A 21,941-nucleotide genomic window follows, 5' to 3' on the forward strand; every position below is an offset into this window, starting at 1 on the left:
AGATCCTTTTAAATCTACTGAAGCCTGCTTTGTGACTTAGCATATGTCATGTAGCAGACGTCCTGGAGAATGTTCCTTGCGCACTACAGAAAAATGTGTAGTCTGCGGCTATTGGGTGCAGTGTTCTACAGACGTTAGGATGCTTTTCTAAAGCGCAGATTTTTAGGCTGTGCTCCCAGAGGTTGATTCCTCTTTCTCAGAGACTGAAATCTGTCTCGTTAATAAGTTCCCCATACCTTTTCTGCGCAGCACCCCTGGCTCGGAACCCATGGCCCCAGGCGCCCTCCACTTCTGGCTTCCTTTCATTTAATTATTGCGCGCGAGTAACTGTAGTGGTGTCATCCATTGCTCTGACAGACTTTTCTATTGCTCTAGCCTTGCCGTTAGGTTAGCGGAAAGGCAAATCTGTGTTCTCAGGCTCGGCTTTCGCCTCGTTCTGCCTGGGCGCTGCCGCAGAGGGATTGAGCCGCCTGGGCCTCACGTGGTCTGCGGCCGCATGATGGCGGGCGCTGGGGAAGATTCGCGAGCGCTCTTCCGCGCTGGAGTCCGCGCAGCGCTGGAGGCCTGGCCGGCCTTGCAGGTTAGTGGGTCCGGAGCCGGGATAAAGCCTAGGGCTTGGGGCAGAATAGGAGTTGTTTGGGCGAGGCCTTAAGGCTTCACTGGGCGGTGTAAGCTGCGAATCCCACGCCACCCGAGGCCGGCTCCCGGGCTGACGTGGTCGGATTGGGCCTGTGTTCACAGATCGCTGTGGAGAATGGCTTCGGGGGCGTGCACAGCCAGGAGAAGGCCGAGTGGCTGGGGGGTGCAGTAGAGGAGTATTTCTTCCGCAATGGTGAGTGAACGTGAGGCGCTGTGACCGGTGTGTTGGGAGGGTGGAGGCGGGGAGGAGGAGGAGGTGGCCGGTGGTGGAGAGACCGCTCTTCCTCTTGCGCAGTTGTCAAGTTGGTGTGAGGGTGAGTTGGAGTGAATACAGGCTTTGGAGTCTTAGGGGCTGTGTCGTTGACTCATGGTATCACTCTGGACAAATCATTTTACCTCCCTGACACTCAGTCTTAATTTCTTAAAAATGAGTATAAAAGTATCCACCTCAGCGCTGTCCAATAGAAATATGCGAGTCACATCGTGTAATTTAAAATTTTTCAGCAGCCACTTTCATAAAGTGAGAAGCAGATGAAATTGTTATTCAATTCAATATGTCCAAAATATTTCAGCTTATAATCAGTATAAAACATTAATGAGATATTTTACATCCTTTTTTAGCATTGTTTTCAAAATCTAGTGAGTGTTTTACAGTTTTAGCACAACTCATTTTGGCCTAACTACGTTTTAAGGGCTCAGTAAGCACATTTGGCTGTTCGAACAGCAAATATCTATCCATTTGATGTGTCTTGAGGGTCATATAAGAATAAGGGGCTCTGCAGAGGCATCTTGCATAGTATAATTTTTACAAAATCCTTCATTTGGTTTTTTTAGTCTTGGAGATGACATTAGGCAGAGATCTCTCAATGAAGTTCACAATCTAGTGAGGGATCCAGATAAGTAAGTAGGCATTTATACGGGGCAATAGATGCTCTAATAAAGAGCTCAAGGTGTTTCAGTAACTTGAGACTGGGGAGAAGGCTTCTTTTGAAGTTCATTATGGGAGTTGGTGATTGGGCTGTCTTAAGGGATGAGGAGTTAACTAGGTGCGGGAGGCAGGGAGAGCAACTCAAATTCTGTGGTATGAGGAGATTATGTGTTATATTTGGAAAGTGGTAGGGTGTTCATTATTGGAATAAGGGCTTGTGAGCATGCACACACTTGTGGGTGTGTGGAGGGGAAGAGTGTTAGAGAATGGGGTTTGGGGATGCCTCTGGAGAAGGGTAAGATGTGGAAGGCCTTATGTGTCTTTTATATTGTCTTTTAGGCCAGCTTTTGCCAGAATGCATGCTATGGAAGACTAGTTCTTTTAGGTGTTCAGTGAAGAAAAAACTTCTCCAGTCAAATTATGTAAGAAAAGCTTTTTTGTTCAGCTCTTACTTAAGAGTCATAATAATCATTAACATAGTAAAGGCTTGGATCAGGATAAGAACCGCTAAAAAGAAGCCTGTTTATCTTTGTTTCCCATTAGCTTTATATGGATAGATTTCTTTTAAAACCCAGGACAGTTATTTCCCAAAAGCAGAATATGAAACACTGCAGTAAGTGAGAAAAATTAATGGGCAGTTTCTAAGGTGAGTAACAGGATGGAATTTGCTGGCTAGAATGTTCAGAAAGTAATCGACATGGAGCATGGACTGGAGAGGGAAAGACTAAGGCTATTTCTGTCTAGAAAATGATGAGGCCTGAACTAGGGCAGTGGTGATAGTCACGGAAGAGGAGGAGTCAGTTAGGGCCTTGCAGATTATTTGGTTGTAGAGGGGGAAGGAAAAGGAGGCAGGATTCTGGTGTGAGTCTGCCATGTGGAATAGGTGCCTTTCATGGAACAGTAACCCTGGAGATGAGAAGTAGGTTTGGAAGGTAAGGTGATGAGTCTGGCTTTGGATATGGAGAGTCTGGGGTACCTGTAAAACAGGTAGAACATAGTCTGTGTTGGAGACATATTTAAGGGATATTAAGTTAGAATGGTAGGGAAAGCCAAGGGGGTGAATGAGCTCTACCAAAAGGAAGAGAGAGCAAGGAGCTTTGTGAAAGACTGAGTAATTCTCTAATTAAAGAAAAAGAGCATGAGCTTATAAGGTAACTGAAGCCCAGAGAGGAAGATTTAGCCAGTCACACAATGTGTTGATGTCAAGGCTATGATGATTTCATCATTGCAAATACTTATATCCATTTCTTCTTACTTACCTCTTTGGTCTGTGCCCTCCTGTATCAGTGGAGACACAGTTGTGAAGGGTCTCTCAATTTAAAAAAAAGCGATGTTAAAACTTGGAATGTGGAACAGTTTAGAAAATGAAAGGCTCACTGTTTGGACCTTTACCCACCAACCAAATGTGGACCCAGCAGGTAGGTATCGAAGTGTAGCAGGCAGAAGTGGTGAAGTTGGCTGATCACTGACCAAAGGGCCCTATCCTTTTCTACTCAGCTGACTTGGAGCTAAATGAGGTGGAAGACTTCCTTGGAGAGCTCATGACAAATGAATTTGACACAGTTGTGGAGGATGGGAGTCTGCCCCAGGTGAGCATGTCATGGACACAACTGTCATCTCCCTGCCTGCAGTCTTTCTTCTCCCAAAGTATTTCTTTTAGGCCAAGACTCTTGATTCCAACCATTCCTAAGTCTTGCACAAGAATCCTTTATGACTACCTATTGCCCAATGGAAAAAGTCTAATCATCCTAGGCCTTTCCAAACCCTGTCTCTCCTTTATTTTACTCCATACATCATTCTTAGTCAGGTCTGTTCTTCACCCCCATCCCAAGGGCAGGTCAGGCCATGTACATTTCCACCCCTGCTCTGGTCACTATCATTCCCCTTGCAGGGATTTCTTTCCCTTTTACATCTTACATCTTTCAAAACCAGTTCCAGTGCTTTCCCTGCTAGGAGGCCCTCCTTCAAAGATTCAGGCCCTTACCTGAGCCCTTCATATGTGGTTTGTTCATTAGTGAACTCTTTAGGGGAGAAAAGAGCCCCATTTTCTTCTGGAAAATTCCAAACCCCGCCCCACTTTTGCTGCAAATACGGGCTGGTTGTATTGTAAGTTCTCTAGAAAAATCCAAGCTGGTTGAATGTTTTCTTAATAGGTGAGTCAGCAGCTGCAGACCCTGTTCCACCACTTCCAGAGGGGTGATGGCGCTGCTCTGAAGGAGATGGCCTCCCACATCACTCAAAAAAAGCGTGAGGTTAGAGCCACTGCACTTACAGCAGCTAGCGAGACTGATAAGGATGATGCAGACAATGTGGAGGAGATGGAGGTAAAGGGGTGCCCCTTGTGTGGGGAGATGCAGATATTTTCACTTTTCTGGGAGGTCAACTAGCTTCACAGGGAAATGATGGAGGTGGTATGGTGGTGGTCGCATTATCTAGAGAGGGCAGGGAACTTACCTAAGGTCACATAGCCAATCCTTGCAAAGCTGGGAGGAGAGCCTGGGTCTCCAGTGGCCACATCTGGGAGGTGTTGCATTTAGCTCTTTTGCATTTCTCTTCCAGGTCACAGCTGTGAATGATGGGGCAGCTACAGATGGAGTCAGCCCCCAGCCTGAACCCTCTGGTCCAGACTCCCAGACTATTAAGGAAGAGGATATAGTGGAGGACGGCTGGACCATCGTCCGGAGAAAGAAATGAGTGGGGCCGCAGATGGTTTGGGCCCTTGTTTGCTAGTTGTTTTGAGTTTTTTGGAGGGTTGTGGACCTCTGGACTGGTTATCTCATCTCCACCTTCTCCCTATTCCCCTGTCCAGCTCCCTCCAGGGGAAGAAGAGCCCTAGGGTCTTTGGTCTTGGGTTGAGAAGCTGGTTCACTATATCCCCTTGGGCCTTAAGTTACTACCTGAATGATAAAGCCTGGTTTTCCAGCACAGTGCCTTTTGGGTGCAGTGTGAAGAGGGAAGGTTGAATGGGTATGGGTGTGGCTGGAGAAGAAGCTAAATACTGGTTGACAGTAGGCAGGTAGACTTGTGAAGGGAGAGGACCAGCAGAACCAATACTCAGCATAAGGGAACCAATACTTTTGCTGGGTCAGGAATGGTGACATGAACAATGCAACTGAAAGATTAGTCGATATAAGTGAAAGTAGCTGTGGTACCTCTCCCACTCTTCACCTGTGTATACACACACACAGCAGCTCTATACCCCTGCCCAGAAATTGGAGCCTCCCAGGAACACTCTCTTCCTACACCCCAGCCTCCAGCTCTGGGTTCCTTTAGGAAGTCTAAGACCTTGGCAAGGTGGTGAGCTTGGGGGACCTGGGCTTTATTTTCTCTCTCTTCCAACCTTTTAACAAACTCTTATTTCCATCCCATCCAAGTTCAGGGATGAGGCGTAAGACCTCAATAAATAATACCTTATTGTTTACTCTGTAAGTAGCATTGGCAGCAGCCTTCTGGTAGCTGAGCTTCAGAACTCAGCAAGGGAACAGTTTCTGGGCCCATGCTTGCAGCCTGGTACTTTGAACAAATAAACAGATGGACGAATGGAGCACAGCAGTGCTCTAAAAGTTTCTGTAAGCCTGAAATAAACTGTATTTTCTTTAAAAAACAAAAAACAAAAACAAAGAGTATCCATTGTTCTCTCCCCTGTTCCCTTGTCCTGCCCGGTGGCCCTGCCATGGGTCTGGACAATAAAATACTGGGTAGCCTTGGGGCTCGGTAGAAGCTGTAAGTTGTGGAGAGGCAAGAGGGGTCTGGTCACCACCCCACATAAACGTACATGTGAAGACACTGGTTGAGGGGGCAGGGGTGAACCAGGGCCATGGGGTCAGTGGCACTTGAATCCAGGCCTCTTGCCTCTGGTGCTTTGTGGGGAATTGGGTGGAGGCAGGATCTGTGGGGGTATTGAGGGGATCAGGGAAAATTGGCCTAATTCAGGCAGGTCTGGCAACAGCTCCCACCCTCCCTGGGGACAGGGATTTAAAAAAATTAACATCACTGTAGGAATATTTCTTTTAAAAGCCCACGTTTTGTGAAAAGATGAATTAAAAAACCCAAGACCCAGCATTCTGGATTGAAAGTGCCCATGATGGGAATTCAAGTATTGACTGAGCTGGGAGGAAGGGGCCTGGGGCCCCCAACTGGACATGGGCAGCTAGGGTGTGGGACAGGGAGCCCCAGTTCCCCCCAAACTCTCTAGGTCTTGTCTCGGGTCTGGGGGGCTTCAGAAGGTTCAGCAGTGGCTCCCAAAACTGCCACCGGTGCCTCTTCCATCTCCCTGTCCTCAGACAGTGTGGGCCCTGGGCAGAACGTGTCCCCACGGCCTGCCCGGCCAAGCACAGCCATCCAGCGCTGCTGCAGCTCCTCTGTCTCAGGGCTGAAGTACCAGCTCAGGTGGCTCTGGGTGATCTTGAAGACATGCCTTCTGTCAGGCCGCTCCCCCGCCTCAGGAGGCCCCACCTCAAAACCAATGAGGGGTAGGCTGCGCTGGGCTTTCACATCCTGGGGAAAGGGACAGAGCTGGAGTCACTTTGGGGTTAGGCTTCTCACTGTTTTTGTATCTGCTAAACCCTTCTTCCCCTGCTTGAGAACCTTCCATGGTTCCACTGATAGCAACAGGAAAATGTCTGAACTGGGGCTAGGACACAGGCTAAGTTCAAATGCCTATTTCCTCATGCCCAAAAACAGCTGGGCCAGTCTGTTTAGCATATATATACATCAAATAACATGTTCAGGTCTTTGTCTAGGTTGTTGCCCCATCTGCATGTTCTCCCCTCCCTCAAATTGGACCTAGCAGTGCCCCATTCTCCACTCTGGCCTCCTTCAGGAAGCCAGCTTCCTCTCCCAACTCACCCCATTTTCCCCTACATATGTTGGCCCACAATCATTCCTTGCCTCAAGCTAGACTGTCTCACAATGGTGGGGGTTCTGACTTCCACTTAGGCTTACCCTATGCCCCCAAGGCCAAGGAGAGGACAAGGACAGGGGGAAGCCAGGTTTTGCCAAGTGGCTGAAGAGACCCAAAGAAGAAGGATACACACCTGAGGGGCTCCATAGATGTACAGCACCAAGGGTTCATTCTCAGGGACCACAAACCATGCCTTGTGCCAGCCTTTCCCACCCTTCTCCATGTAGTGTAGGAAGCTGCAGATGACGCTGTTCTCCGCAGCCACTGAGGCCTGTTTCTGTGGCCAGAGATATGGGGAACATCAATATTGATTGAAGGCCTAGCCTGGCTTCTCTGGGCTTCAATATCCCCACAGCGTAGGGATTGCTATGCCCATACTTCAGATGAGGACACCGAAGCTCAGATGCCAGGAGTGATTTGCCCAATGTCCTCAGGTACGTCAGGCCATGGCTTCCACCTTTAAGAGTTGGTGGGAAGGATATACAGCTCTCAGCAGGGGCACCTAAATACCAGGCATTCTTCTATCAGTCCATTTATTCCTCAAGCCATTTATGTATTCATACCTCATCGTTTTTTTCCCATCTTTTTTCACCTTTCACATATCCATTCCTTGCCCTCAGTGAGAGGCAACCTAGCATTATGGTTAAGGGGATGGGGGTGGGGATAAGGCAGTCTGGCTCAGAATCCTAGCTCTAAATGAAAATGTGTGCACTTGGAAGGAGAGCCTATAGAGCTGTTGTAAGAGTTAAATAAACAGAGGCAGAGTGCTTAGAGGCAGTGTGCCTGGCACAAAGTAAACATTCTTTAAGTGTTAAATAAAAAAAATACCTCAATTTAGTTAAACACAAAATAGGCACGTGCTTAGAAAGATAGGAAACATAAGTATTAGTGGATAGTATAGGGTGATTTTTATTATTTTTGTTTAATATAGTCTAATTTTATTCAGTGTTCATATCCTACTTTGTAATAAGAAACAAATTTGTTTAAAAAAATACATGCTAGGTTTGCCACTCAATGGCCGTCTGATTTGGGCAAACAACCTCCTTGGGCCTCAGTTTCCTCATTTGCAAAATAGGGATAGTAATAGCATGGATAGATAGTTACTGTGAGAATTAAATTTCTCAAGCACTTAAATTAAAATTGCTGGCTTTCATTCACTCTTGCATTCATTGTATTCACTCCAAGCCTGGATCACTTACTTGTTCAATGGATGCACATGCCACCCTATGGTTTCAGAGATGCCCAGGCTTCAGTCACACTGTGTGGGTGGCTGTGGCTTATGTGACTGATGTGGGACGGTTAGTGGTTGTGGGTCTGGCTCTTACCTCTAGGATGGACCTCCGGCGCTGGGGTGTATGCTGGCTGCAGGCTGGGCTGCTCCCAGGTACCCCATGCAAGGCCACGTAGCAGTCAGTGCACACACGGTTGGAACGGTTGTTATCATAGATGAGGCGGGCCCGGAACTCAGAGCACTTCCCACAGACCACCTGGAGTGGCAGGTGGGCAAGAGAAGCTTGATTCTAGCAGGCCTTCCCCTTCAGTGTACTGACTCCCACAGCAGACTCACAGCCTCTCCCCGCTTGGTAGGAGCCCTCTCAGAAGTTGGCCTTTAGGCTGCCAGCCTGTCCCCTCCCTAGCTCTGCTCCTGCCTCCCAACACTCACGTGCCCGCAGGCCTTGCAGTGGTGCCTGCGTTTGGTGATGGAATTGAAGGGTTCCTGGCAGCGCATGCACATGGTGACTTCCTTTTCTCGGATGGGTGTAGGTGCCCGTTTCCCAAGATCCACGTTCTGGAGAGAGGGCCAGGTCCCAGGTCAGAGACAGCTACACCCTAGCCCAGTCTAGCCAGTCCTTGCCCCTGCTCCAAGGCTTAGATCATCACTGGGAGGCAGCAGACACGTTCAGAAGACCTGCCTTTGAGTCCTGGCTCTGTCCCTACTTCACTGTGCTACCGAAGGTAAATCACTTCTACTTTCTGGGCCTCCATTTCCCTAGTGATTCCTCTGAGGCCCTACCAACAGAAGACTGCTTCTTTAGTCATGCACTGCCTCTCTGGTCTTTATTCTCTGGGAAGAGAAGAACAACTCAAGGTAAAAGTGGGGACTTGGAGGCCTGGAAGGGTCCCAGTGCAGAGGGAGGGGGTATAGACTCTTACTGGAGAGTTAGGGGGTGTGTCTTCATCTTCCCTGTTTGCTGAGTTCAACAGTTTGAAGGTCTCCAGCGTTTGTTCATGCTTCAGGAGGGTGGAGTTGATGGCCTGGGGAGGTGGTGTTAAGAAATGAGAGGTCAGATCACTTCACAACCCACTCATTTTCACTCTCACCTCAACATTCCTGTGACCTAGCCTGGAGTCAGAAAAGTGAGTCCTAGGCACTGCTCTGCCCCTTGTGCAAGTCCCTTTCCAAATTCAGGTTTCAGTTCTTATATTTGTGGAAAGAGAGAGGAGAAATCAGTGGCTAAAAAACCTCAGAAGGCCTTCCTAGCCACTGTCTGGGCTTAAGGTTTTACAGGGCTTAACTCATTGGGGTTATACTCTCAGCGGAGCCAGCTCTCTAAAGGAAGAATTTGTGAGTTTCTGCTTAACCTCTGGACCTCAGTTGGCTTATCTGTAAAATGGGGATGGTAAAATTTGTTGTCCAGGACCATTCTGGTCGGATGTGAGTTTTAAGTTTTAAGGGAGAGTCCACCAACCCCTAGGAGACCTGTTAATACTTCTCCAGCCCCCTATCACAAAGTTTCTTGGATGTTACCTGGACCCAGTCTTTCTTCTCCTCCTCAGTCCTTGGGGGCAAAAAAGAAAGATGTTGGGTTAGGCAGGCCAACCAAAAGCAACTGGAATGGTAAAGAGCAGGTGTTTTGGAGTCAAGACATACCTGGGATTTGACCCTCTGCTCCTTCAATTATTACCTGTCTGTGTTTACTCATAGTTACTAATACCTTCCAGATCCTGTGCTAGGAACTTGAGCCTCAGAGAGGACCCTACCCTCAAGGAGCTCATGGTCTAGAGAGGGGAGATAGGGATAACACAGGGGATTAGTGCTGTGACAGAGTGAAAATAGGGCTGAGGAGCCCAGAGGAGGAAACCTGCCTCAGCCTGGAGTTTTGGTGGGGGCAGCTAAGGAAGGATTATGTGGAAGAGTATGGAACATACAAGAAACCACAGATAGTTCCCTGTTGCTGGAACGTCAAGTTTGATAAAGGAGGGCGGTTTATTTTTCTTCACTTGTAAAATGGAGATGATAATTATTAGAGTGGGTTGTTCTGAGCAATAAACGAGGTGACGTGTAAAATGCTCAACACAATCCCTGGTACACTAGATGCTCAATTAATGTGAATTTCCCCTTCCCTTTACCTTCTGTCCCCGACTCTACTGTCTGCCCTGCAGTTTCCAAGGCTTCTGCCCAGTTGCAGTCCTATCAAGTGCTAACTAGTGATAGAACCCAGCCTTTTGGCTTATTGCCTCCTTACCTCTCCCTTCTAATCCCCTTCCACATCCACACTCCAGACATCAAAAGTGTTTTTCTAGTATGAAATTCTGACTACATCCTTAGAACTACTTTATGAAAAATTAAGGATGTGAGTCAATATGTAGCTATAAGAATGTCCCTTTGCAATGCTATTTATTATAGTGAAAAACTGAAAGAAGCCTAAGTGTCCAACAACAGGGAATCAGGTACAAAAAAAGACAACATGAATAAGCTACAAAGCTGTTTATAATATGTTAAGTGAAAACAACATATATAACATACACATATAGCATTTTATTTTTGTTTAAAAATATATGTGACACGAGTGTTTACATTTGTCAAAACTCATCCATGGTATATTTAAGACCTGTGCTTTTCACTGTCTAAAAATTTTGCCTCAAGAAAAGGCAGGGGGTGGGGGAGGAGGGACCTCACACAAACATTGAACTTTAGTTAATGATATACACGCCAAAATCTTTAAGGATGAGGTGTAGCAATGTCTATAACTGACTTTGAAATGCAGTAAAAAAAAATAGATGGATTGGTAGATAGTTGAAAGGATAGATTTGTTATAAAATAAATATAGCACAATGTTAACATTTGTAGAATCTATATGATAGGTTTATGGGTGTTCACTGTACAATTTTTTGAACTCTTCTGTATTTTGAAATTTTTCATAATAAAATACAGAAAGAAAACCGTGTGTTATGTGTACACACACACAAACACACACACACACAGAAGAAAGCCCTTAAAGGGGTTCTGCCAACACTTTAGCACTGGCTCTCTCTCTAGATGGTACAGTTCTAGTGAATTTTACTTTATTCTGATTGTGTTCTTTTTTAAAAAAATTCTTTTTAATTTATATTTTCTATTTTTTTTTTGCAGTAAAAAATATTGCTTTTGATTTTTAAGAGCCACAATAGTGTTTCTGGCAATGCATGATAAAGTATATAGGGGTAAAGTGTCATGTCTATAATTTACTTTAAAATGGTTCAGCAAAAGATATACATGGCAAAATGTCAATAGCCATTTTTCTAAGGTAGTGGTTCTAAACCCTTTACACACATTAAATTCACCTTGGGAGCTTTTAAAACTCCCCATGTTCAGATTACACTCCACACAAATTAAATCAGAGCCTTTGGGGGTGGGTCCCAGACATCAGTTTTTTTGAAAGTTCCCCAGCTGATTCCTACATGTCACCAAGGTCGAGAACCAGTTATCTAAGTGGTGGGCATATGGGTGGTTGTTGTAGTTCTAAAAAAATTTGAAATTTTTCATTAAATTAACTTTTTAAAGGACAGTAAAAGCAATTGCAAAGCAAACCGTCCATGCCTTCCTTCTGCCACTAGGAGGAAACCCTACACTGCTAAGTGCACCCTTCTGGGCCCAGCATTCCTCTGCAGCCCCCTCCCTCCATCCTTCCAGCATACTAGGTGTCCCAGTCATGAGGCTTGTCACTCAGGCTCTTCTGAGGCATGCCTGGGTCCCATGCCTCTCCCGCCACCTTCCAGATATGCCTGTCAGCTTTGGTCTCACTTTCCTGGCTGCAGGTCTCCAGGATTCTGTTTCCCAGAACTTCCAACACCCCCAGCCCACATCCACCTCTCCAGCCTCCATGCAGTCTCAACAATGAGGGTTCTGGCTCTCATTTCTCATTTCCTTGTAGCCTGTCAGAAGCAGATCATCTAGCCATGTGCATCCATTCTCTAGTCCTGACCATGACCTTGATACCCTATCACCTGGGCCCTCAGAAGGCAGTGAGGACCAATCCCAGCTCTGTTCTTTTCTAGCTGTGGGCTCTTGGGCAAGGTACACAACTCTTCTGTGCCTCAGTTTCCTCAACTGTAAAATGGGGCTGATGCTAACAGTAGATACTTCAAGGGTTGTTTTAAGGATTGAACTCATCAATTTACACTTAAATTGTTTAAGTTAAACTTACAACAGTGCCTAGCATAAGAGCAAGTCTTCATTAAATGTGAACTATTGTTATAATCATCCAGTAGAAGATGGATATGAAAGAAGCCCCTTTGTTAAATGACTGGGTATTATTTTTAAATTTGTTATTTAAAATTTTTTCTTATGAAAAATTTCAAACATACAGAAAAGTAGACGGTATAACACAAGGACATTAAATATATACCCTCTATATAGATACAAAATTTTAAATATTTTACCATATTTACTTCATGCATGTATATATTAATATATATTTTACATGTATGTATATGTATATGCATATATGTATGCACACATGTATTTTTGGTTGATAAACCATTTAAAAATAAATTATGAATATCGTGACACTAAATCTTATGCATGCATCAGAAAACAGCACCATTCTCCTATAGAACCACTATACCATGATCATAGCTGAAGAAGTTAGCAGTAATTCCCCAATATGTAATGCTCAGTTCGTTTTTATTTTCCCAATTGTCTTGCAAATATCTTTTAAGGCTTTTTTTCTCAAATCAGCCTGGCATCAAGGACCAAGCACTGTATTTGGTATTTCTCTTAAATCTCTGAATCTACAATAAACTATTTGTGTTGTTGTTATTCATATTTGGATTAACATCTCATTCTTCCCTCTCCTCTAACAAAACTCACCAGAAGAGCAAGACTGCATATTTGAAGGGAAGGTATAGGCAAGGGCAAGTAAGTACCTGGCCTGAAGCTCCAGGGAGCGCTGCTTTCCTGACACCAGGAAGGTCCGAGGCAGATTGAGGTTGGAACTTTCCTTTAGCTGAATGGAGGGAGAAAGAGCTTTGTGAGGCCTATTGAGCTCCCCAGGGCCTTCATCCTCTGCACAGACTTGGGTTCAAAGTCAGAATGTCTTTGTTACAATCTCCCAGCACCAAGGCCCCACTCCAGGTCTCATTTCCCACCTCCTTGTGCTTACCTCCATGCCATCTACATCAATGCGTGCCCGCACGCTAAACTTCTGGCCAAGGAGCCGCAGCCTGGGCACGCAGTAAAGAAGGCGGTCATTGAACTAGGAAGGAAAAGGTTTGGGATGTATGTGTGGAGGACCCAGGAGGGGTGTGGTCCAGCTCCCTATCCTTATAGTACTCCTCGTGCTTTATTATGGGGACTCAAGGCAATAGATGGAGAAAACAGCCCAGATTGGGCACAAAAGTTGCAAGGAAAGATCCTCAGCATGGGAGTTACTTCCTAGTTGGGTGACCTTGGGCAAGTCGCTTCTCTCTGTCTTAGTTACATCATCTAGTGTAGGTAGTAAAAGTACAATGAGTTAATGGAGGAAATAATGGCTAGCGGGAGGTATGGTCTTGAGTGATTACTAAGTCAACACGTATGGGGGCATGGTCCACCCACAACCCCACACCAGGCACTTACTAATATGAGGTAACGATCTTGAGTGGTCCCATTCTTTGCTGACAGCTTAAGGATGTGGCCTTCTTTTATGAGCTCTTTGGTGGGGCTGACAATGTCTTCCTCACCCCCTAACAGCTCATAGACTTTCAGCAGCTTATGCATTCGCTCCTGGCAAGAGACAGTGAGCAAAAGGCAGAGTTGGAGTGCCAGCCTCCCCTCAGATATCCACAAGTCACAAGCCCAGGACAGACACACCATGGGTAGATGGGCAAGGAAGGGCAGGGCTAGAAGGGCCACTCACCATTTTGCGGATGGCAGCATTAGAGTGCTCTGCTGCTGTGGCTATCAGCTCCAGAGACTCTGCAGGCGGAGTGGGATGTCAGATGGGGGACTAAGCAGAGAAGAAGCTCTTCAAGGCTGCTTTGCTCCCTGAATACCTCCTCCTGGTCTGACCACACCCTCCCCATCCCAGAAAGCACCAGCCTCAAAGACGTCGATAACAACATCACTTTAAAAATCAGAAACTGTCTCAATGTCACAATCATAATACATGGAGTAGCTGGCAGCCAATAAAACAAAATAAACAAGATTATTATTACTATTAAAAATAACAATAATAATTACTTATGTAACTAGAAGGAAACATACCCGTGTTTAACAAGTTTTCTCTGGATGGTGGGACTATGGGTGGTTTTTATTATCTTCTTTAGATTTTTCTGTATTTTTCATGTTTTTGACAAAGAACATGTATTACTTTTATAATCAGAAAAAGTCATATGAAGAAACAAAGATATGATCCTAGTCTTTGTCTCAATAATTCTGATTATAGGAACTAAGAAAATACATGTTCTATGTACAAATACACTTTGATTGCAGTGCTATTTAAAACTGTCAAACTGGAAACAAAAATGTCCAATTGTAGAGGTTCAGTTAAATAAATTAATGTGCATTCATATAATGGTCTACTAAACAACCTTTACAAATGATACTTATGTAGGGTTTTTCATAATCTGGGAAATGCTCAGGACATTTTAAGAAAAGGATACAAACTTGTATATACTGAAAGATCTTGATTTCACAAATATATGTGAATAAAAAAAAAAAGGAAGAATACATGTCAAAATTTTTCTCGTGCTTATACTCTGGGGGCTTGTATCACAGGTGATTTTCCCCCCTCCCTTTTTTATCTTTCCCATAATGTCCATATTTCCTATAGTGGCCAGGTATCATCAAGAAAAAAAATTGAAATAAGTCCCTATACAACATCTCCATACACTAACAAATCCTGCTGATGCACCCCATTTTTGTCTATTGCAAGGTGCTGGATTTTCCCACTCAGAAAATATGCCTGTAATGGAAGGAGCACATGTGCTTCTGAAGAAAGTGCATATGGTTGGTAAGGTAAATCTTGTTTTCCTAGGAGGCCCTATTCTCCATAACCAAGTCTTGGTGCTCAAGATCTGTGGCCCCTGTCCCAGCTCAGAGGCCTTTCAGGTGTCAGTCTTCAATCTCCAACCCTTCTTCTATCCTAGCTGTCAGAGGGAGCTTTCTTACACATGGCTGGCTATCATTCCTCTGCTCAAATCTGTCAATGGCTCCCCTATGCCTACAGGGTAAAGACACAGCCCTTTAACCCGGCATTCAAAGCCCTTAGTGATCTGGCTTCTGCTGACCTCTCCATCTTTCTTCATTTGCACCTCTCTCAACATGTCCTGTCTTGCTTCACCTGGCCAACTGCCTCTTAATCTTCTAGCTTCAGCTCATCTCCTCCAGAAAGTCTGCCCTGAGTTCCCAGGCTGAGTTCCACATTCCTCTCAGCTCCCCTGTGTCCCACTGTTCACACTGTGTGTTCGTTGTAGGTTTATATATCCACATCTGTATCCTGCAGTAGACTAGGAGCTCCCTAGGATGGGGCCAAGGTCCCACCACTATCGCCAGGGCTCCCCAATAGATGCTTTGAATAAATTAACTCCTTCAATCCTCATAACAACCCTATAAGATAGGTGTGATTGTGCCACTTGACCCATGGGAAAACTGAGACTCAGAGAAGAGGTGGCACCCCCATGCCGGGTGGCAGAGGCAGACGGTGTCCAGGGAAGGGGACAGGAAGAAGACTCTGGCAAGTTGTGGGCCTATAAGTCAGGCTTGTGTAGGCTGCTGGACTCAGACTAGAGGCTTTGTTATCAGGGACTCTGTCTGGAGATGTCTCGTGTGGGGAATGGACTGGCATTTCCAGGAGTTCAGTGTGTCCAAGCTGTCTGGGGGTTCAGTGTGGGGATGCCAGTCCAGGAATTCATTTGGAGTTCATGCTAGGGAGTGCAGTTTGGAGAACCTGGTGCAGGAGTTTGGTATGGAGGCTTTGGTGGGGTCCGGTCTGAGTTTGGCAGTCTGGGATGTTGGTTCAGAGTTCAGTCTTGGGCTCAGGGTAGGTATCTCGGGTCAGGAGTTCCAGCTGACTTGGTTTGGGAAGCCCAGTCTAGGGTTCAGGCTCTAGAATTTAGACTGGGAAGTAGAAAGTAGGGGAATCAAGTCTGGAGAACCAGAGGTATGATTCAGTGGAGTTCAGAGCTGGAGGCACTTTCTTGTGCTCTGCCTGGGGATTTTAGTCTGAGGGAAAAAATAGGGAGGTCAGCTTAAGATCTTGGGCTGGGGGGCTTAGTGAGCATATATCAGGCTGGTTTTCATTCAGAGAGTCTCATTCTGAGCAGCTCAGAAAATCAGACTGGGAAGTTTTTTCAGGGTAGGGGGGCGGTGGTTCATCTTTGGGCTCAGTGTGGGGAGCTCAGTCAGCCAAGCTCAAGTTCTGAGGTTCATTCTGGGGACACATACAGATAGGGCTGAGACTGGTACAAAACAGGAACCTAATTTGGTGAACTTAATTTGGGGGCTGATTTTTAGAGGCACTAAGTATAGAGGGCATCAGCCAGGGGATTCAGCAATAGAAACAACTAACATTTATTGAGCCTGTAGCATGTGCCAGGTACTGTGCTAAAAGCTTTACCTTCATTATCTCCTTTATCCTCCAGATAACTATGAGGGAGGTATTAACATCCCTGTTCTACACACTAGAAAACTAAGACTGAGAGACTGAGTAGTTTGCCCAGGGACAAACAGATAGCAAAATGACTCAATCTGAGTTCCAGTCAAGATAGCAGAATAGGTAAATGTAGTGCTTGCCTCCTTCCACAACCACATCAAAATTACAACTATACTAGAAAACAACCATTATTGAGAGTCATCAGAAGTCTAGCTGAATAGAAGTTCTACAAGTGGGAACACATAGAAGAGGCTACCTCAAGACTGATCGGAGGGATGGAGACCCGAAACAAGCTGGTCCCAGAAGGCATCATTCCTTTGTTGAGACCTGCCCTGCCTAGCTTGCAGACCCAGAAGGCCACCATATCTGAGACTCCATCAATGTAATTAACACTGGTTGCCCCAGGGCCTTTCAAGGTACCCTGGTGATTCCCTGAGACCCCACCCCTTGCAATATGCGGGCCCACCGAAGCCATTTCCAATGGATTTTCCATACAAAATGCCTGTCTTGGATCATTCTGTGGACTTTGCTAAAATCTCTCAAAGGTTCGCAAAACTTAAACAAGCATCATCTGGCCTTGGCATGCCCTATACTTCGTGCTGAGCAGCCTCAAGCCTATCGCTAGCAGCAGCCAGCCTTTGTTTGTGGCTTGGCCTCTCGAGGTACTTCCCAGCCCAGCGTGGGTGGTGGCATTTGTGGATTGCTTGGTGGCTCATGCCAGGTGGCCCTGGGCAGGGCACAGGCTGCAGCTGAACTTGGCCTGCAGCAGGATCCCTTCCAGGAGTCCCCTGTCTGCACTGCACATACAGTGGGGGCTTAAGTCTAAGTACCACCTGGGGTTATATCTGAGGATGACATACTCAAAGAGCAGATAGGACAGGCACTAGAGCCCTGCTAAAGCAATACTTGCTCTGTAGGGTCAGCCCCAGCTCAACAGCTCCTCCACTGATCATGGCCAGCCCTCACAACCAATCAGCTCAAGGATCATTCTCGCCCACTGACAAGCAAATAGCAACCAAGGCTCAACTATACAGGAGGGCACACACAACCTATACAAGGGACATACCTGGAGCTCCCAGCTCAGATGACCAGGGAAGACTGTGCCACTAGGCCCCACAGCATACCTACTACATAAGGCCACTCTATTAAGACCAGGAGACATGTTCTACCTAATACACAGAAATAAACACAAGTAGGCAGTCAAAATGGGAAGACAAAGAAATATGTTCCAAATGAAAGAACAAAACAAAGTTCCAGAAAAAGAACTAAATGAAATGGAGACAAGGAATCTACCAGATGCAGAGGTCAAAAACTTGTGATAAGGATGCTCAATGAATTTAGAGGAAAAGTAGAGGAACTCAAAACTTTAACAAAGAGATACAAAACATAAAAAGAACCAGTCAGAAATGAAGACTACAATAACAGAAATGAAGAATACCTTAGAAATTAACAGTAGATTAGATGAAGTGGAGGATCAAATCAGCGATTCAGAAGATAAAGTATCAGAAAATGCCCAATCGGAATGGCAAAAAGAAAAAAGAATCCAAAAAAAGGAACCTCTAGGACAGCATCAAGCATAGCAATATTCGCATCATAGGGATACCAGAAGGAGAAAAGAGATAACAAGGAATTGAAAACCTATTTCAATAAATAATGACTAAAAACTTCCTTAACCTGGCAAAGGAAATAGACATGACAAGCCCAGGAAGCACAGAGGGTCCCAAATAAAATGAACCCAAACAGGCCCACACTAAAACATTTCATAATTAAAATGGCAAAAGTTAAAGACAAAGAGAGCATCTTAAAAGCAGCAAGAAAAAAGCAGTTAGTTACCTACAAGAGAGCTCCCATAAGACTATAAACTGATTTCTCAACAGAAACTTTGTAGACCAGAAGGAATGGGCACAAAATATCCGCAGTGATGAAAAGAAAGGACCTACACAAACAAGGTTACTCTACTCAGCAAAGCTATCATTTAGAATTGAAGGACAGATAAAGAGCTTCTTAGACAAAAAAAAAAAAAAGCCAAAGGAGTTCATCACTATGAAGACAGTATTACAGAAAACATTGGAGGGACTTCTTTAAGAAGGAAAAAGAAAACAAGAGATAAAAAATGAATAAAATGGCAGTAACTACATATCCAGCAACAGTTACTTTAAATGTAAATGCATTAAATGCTCCAGTCAAAAGAAAATGTGGCTGAATGGATAAGAAAACAAGACCCCTACATATGCTGCCTATAAAAGACTCACTTCAGATTGAAAGACACACACAGACTGAAAGTAAAGGGATGAAAAAAGATGTTTCATGAAAATGGAAATAAAAGCTGGGGTAGCAATACTTATAGCAGACATAATAGACTTTAAAACAAAGGCTATAATAAGAGACAAAGAAGTAATCCCGCTTCTGGGGATTTATTTGAAGAAATGCAAAACACTATTTGAAGGGACATGTTTATCTATATGTTCATTGCAGCAGTATTTACTATAGCCAAGATATGGAGACTGCCTGGGTGTCCATCAGTAGATAAATGGATAAAGGAGAGGTGGTATGTATATACAATGGAATATTACTCAGCCATAGAAAGAATGAAATCTTGCCATCTGCAACAACATGGATGAATCTAGAGGGTGTTGTGCTGAGTGGAGTCAGACAGAGAAAGACAAATGTCATATGTGGGATCTAGAGAACAGGATAAACAAACAAACAACAGAAACAAGCTCATAGACGCAGAAAGCATTTTGATGGTTGTCAGATTGGGGGGTGGGGGGATGGATGAAGAGGGAGAGGATTAAGAGGTACAAATTGGTAGTTACAAAACAGTATTGAGGATATAGAGTATAGCATGGGGAATATAGTTAGTAGTATTGTAATAACTATGTATGGTGTCAGATGGGTACTTATTTATTGGGGCGATCACTTCATAAGTTATATAAATGTCGAATCACTGTTGTACACCTAAAATTAATGTCAACTATAATTGAAAAATATAAAAAAATTTAAAAACTCAATCTGGGGCCTAGTCTAGAGAGCTTATACTGGCAGCTTACTTTGGGGGTCCAGTCCAGGGAACTCATTTGGAGATTTTCAGTTTGAGAATATCATGCTAGGGGTCCATCGTGGAGACACAGTTGCAGAATTCAGTCCTGGAAGCTCAATATGGACATGTGATTCTGTAGAACTCATGGGCTCTAAGTGAAAAAATGAGATGGGAAGCTTCTTCTGGGGACCCCAGTGACAGTGAGGTATCTTTCTTGAGTCTCGGTATGGGGCTGGGTCAGGATACCTCAATCTGTTGGACTCAGCCTGGGAATCTCAATCCATAAATCTAAGTCTGGGAGGTAGAAAATGGAGACCACAGTCTGAGGGAAGTCAGTCTGGTAGTTGAGACTGGGAAGGTCAGACTCGGAGCTTGGTGTGGGTTGCCTGGTTAGTGGGACTTGGGCTAGGGAGGATGCAGTCTGTAATCTCTGTTTGAAGCTCAGTCTGGGCAGCTCAATTTCAGGGTTCCTTCTGGGGTTTACACTGGGGAACTCTGGGAATCCAGTCTGAGGGCTCAGTCAGTGTTCTCAGTCTGTGGGATGGATCTGGAGCATCAGTCTTTTGGGCTCAGGCTAGAAGTCTCAGTCTGAAGGACAGTAAGTAGAGGAATTAATCTAGGGTGCTCAGTTTGGCAATACCTGTCTATAGAATTGTGGCCAAGGAGATCAGACTGCATGGCTTTTTTGGTGAAATCTCACTCTGGGACCTTGGGCTGAAAGCTCTGACTGCAAACCCATGTTCATAGTTTAGGGTGGGGAGACCATTCCGGAGGCCCAGTCTGGGGGTCTCAGTTTGGGGAAACCAGTGTAGTGGATCTATAACTGGGACCTTGGACTGGGTTCAGCCTGAGGGCTCAGGTTAGAGATGTCAGTCCACGGGAATCAGTGTGGAAGGCTTTTTCTAGATGCTTAGGTTATGTAGCTCATTCTGCCACCTTGTGGGGGCTTCATTTAAGAAGAAGAATATGGTACTTAGTTTGCAAATGTCTGTCTGTAGAGCTCAGCTATCAAACTTTCTAAGGTTCTAGCTCTTTCTAGAGGTCTTGCCTTGGTAGCAAAGTATCCCATCTAGTACGGAAGACAGGACTCAGTTTGGGAAGTGTACACAGCTGTTTGTCCCTGACTCTTGTGGCTTCTAGGACACCATTTTGCCGATTTTCCTCTTACCTTTAGGACTGCTCCTTCTAAGTCTTCTTTGCTGACTCCACCTCCCTCAGCTTTGTCCTTGATCTCCTTTTCTTCTCTATTTACACTTACTCCATTGGTGATCATGTCCAGCCTCATGGCTTTGTATACTCTCTATGTGCTAGTGACATCTAGATCTCTCCCTAGGATTCTAGACTCATCTAACTGCCTCACTGGCAGTCACTGTGAACAAGTCCAAAATAAAACTTCTAAAGTCATCTCAGAAACAATCACCACCAGCCAAAAATCTGCAAGTCATTCTTGAATTTTTCTACCAAGTCCCATACCCATTCCACCCTTGTTCTTTCAGTGCTACTTCCAAATACAGTTGACCCTTGAACAGCATGAGTTTGAACTGCACAGGTCCACTTATATGTGGATTTTATCCAATAAATACTATAAATGTATTTTATCTTTCTTATGATTTTCTTAAATAACCATTTTCTTTTCTCTAGATTTATTGTAAGAATATAGTATATAATATGTATAACAGACAAAATATGTGTTAATCAACTGTTTATGTTATCAGTTGGCTTCTGATCAACAGTAGGCTATTAGCAGTTAAGTTTGGGGGAAGTGAAGTTGTAAATAGACTTTCAACTGCATGAAGGCGGGGGGGGGGGCCTCTAATCGCTGCATTGTTCAGTGATCAACTGTATAATACATCCTGAATCCAGCCATTTCTCACTACTTTCACTACTACCATCCTCATCTAACCCAACTTTTCTCACTTAATTTATTGCAAAAGGCTTCTAACTAGTATCTTGGCTTCCTCTCTTGCTCCCCAAGTAATCTCAATCAAATTTTCCCGTGGATACCCACTATATTCAGAATAAAATCCATCCACATATCTCTGCCTTCAAAGTCTTATTCCTTTCTCCAACACTACTTCTACTATTCTGCCCTCACTTGTCACGGTCAGGTCACACCAGCCCTCTTGTTGGTCCAGAGATAAGCAAGCTGCCATCTCCTACCCTAACTTACCCTAACTTAGGAACTCTGCACCTGCTCTTGCCTCTGCCTGGAATGTACACCTCCCCTATCAGTACTCTTCCCTAACCTGAATGTGGCTCCCTCTTTTTGTTATTCAGGTTTGATTCAAATGTCTTCTAAAAAGGCCACCCAATTACCCTCTTGTTCTCTGAATTGCATGTAGCACCTATCTTATATTCTCCTGTGTATTTATTACAGTAAGTCCTCACTTAACATCATCAATTGGTTCTTGGAACTGCAGAGAAATAATGTATTATGAAACCAGTTTATAATTGATATAAGTAAGAGTTAAGTTCCTACAGCACTTCATCAATGTTCCAATGAAACTATGTTGAAGGAAATGGCGTTATTTGAGGACTTGCTATACGTTTGTTTTTTGTCTGTCTCCCTGACTAAAATGTACACTCCCTGATATC

At 44.7% G+C, this 21,941-nt stretch overlaps 2 protein-coding genes across 3 annotated transcripts in view; one reads left to right on the forward strand and one right to left on the reverse strand.

The window, feature by feature from the left end:
* The first annotated feature begins 436 nt into the window (after positions 1–436).
* Positions 437–5,140, forward strand: TSR2 (TSR2 ribosome maturation factor). 2 transcript variants are annotated; one of them, XM_016137322.2, is made up of 5 exons: positions 437–580; positions 742–832; positions 3,065–3,156; positions 3,721–3,819; positions 4,127–5,140. In XM_016137322.2, the coding sequence occupies exons 1-5, from the start codon at positions 497–499 to the stop codon at positions 4,259–4,261; spliced, it is 501 nt and encodes a 166-aa protein (XP_015992808.1). In that variant the 5' UTR covers positions 437–496; the 3' UTR covers positions 4,262–5,140. The 2 variants fall into 2 exon arrangements, with proteins under 2 accessions (XP_015992808.1, XP_015992807.1); XM_016137321.2 differs by having other exon boundaries at positions 438–580; positions 3,721–3,891.
* FGD1 (FYVE, RhoGEF and PH domain containing 1) overlaps positions 5,132–21,941 on the reverse strand; it is a 39,785-nt gene continuing 22,975 nt past the window's right edge. The window contains exons 9-18 of the mRNA XM_016137319.2: positions 13,571–13,629; positions 13,291–13,437; positions 12,836–12,928; positions 12,600–12,679; positions 9,220–9,250; positions 8,625–8,726; positions 8,134–8,259; positions 7,796–7,957; positions 6,604–6,747; positions 5,132–6,064 (exon numbers count right to left, since the gene is read on the reverse strand). Of these exons, the coding sequence (XP_015992805.1) occupies positions 5,759–6,064; positions 6,604–6,747; positions 7,796–7,957; positions 8,134–8,259; positions 8,625–8,726; positions 9,220–9,250; positions 12,600–12,679; positions 12,836–12,928; positions 13,291–13,437; positions 13,571–13,629 (1,250 nt within the window). The 3' untranslated portion in view covers positions 5,132–5,758. The remainder of the gene's footprint in view (positions 6,065–6,603; positions 6,748–7,795; positions 7,958–8,133; positions 8,260–8,624; positions 8,727–9,219; positions 9,251–12,599; positions 12,680–12,835; positions 12,929–13,290; positions 13,438–13,570; positions 13,630–21,941) is intronic.

The sequence above is a fragment of the Rousettus aegyptiacus genome, unplaced genomic scaffold (genome assembly GCF_014176215.1).
Source record: "Rousettus aegyptiacus isolate mRouAeg1 unplaced genomic scaffold, mRouAeg1.p scaffold_m13_p_9, whole genome shotgun sequence".
Taxonomy (NCBI): domain Eukaryota; kingdom Metazoa; phylum Chordata; class Mammalia; order Chiroptera; family Pteropodidae; genus Rousettus; species Rousettus aegyptiacus.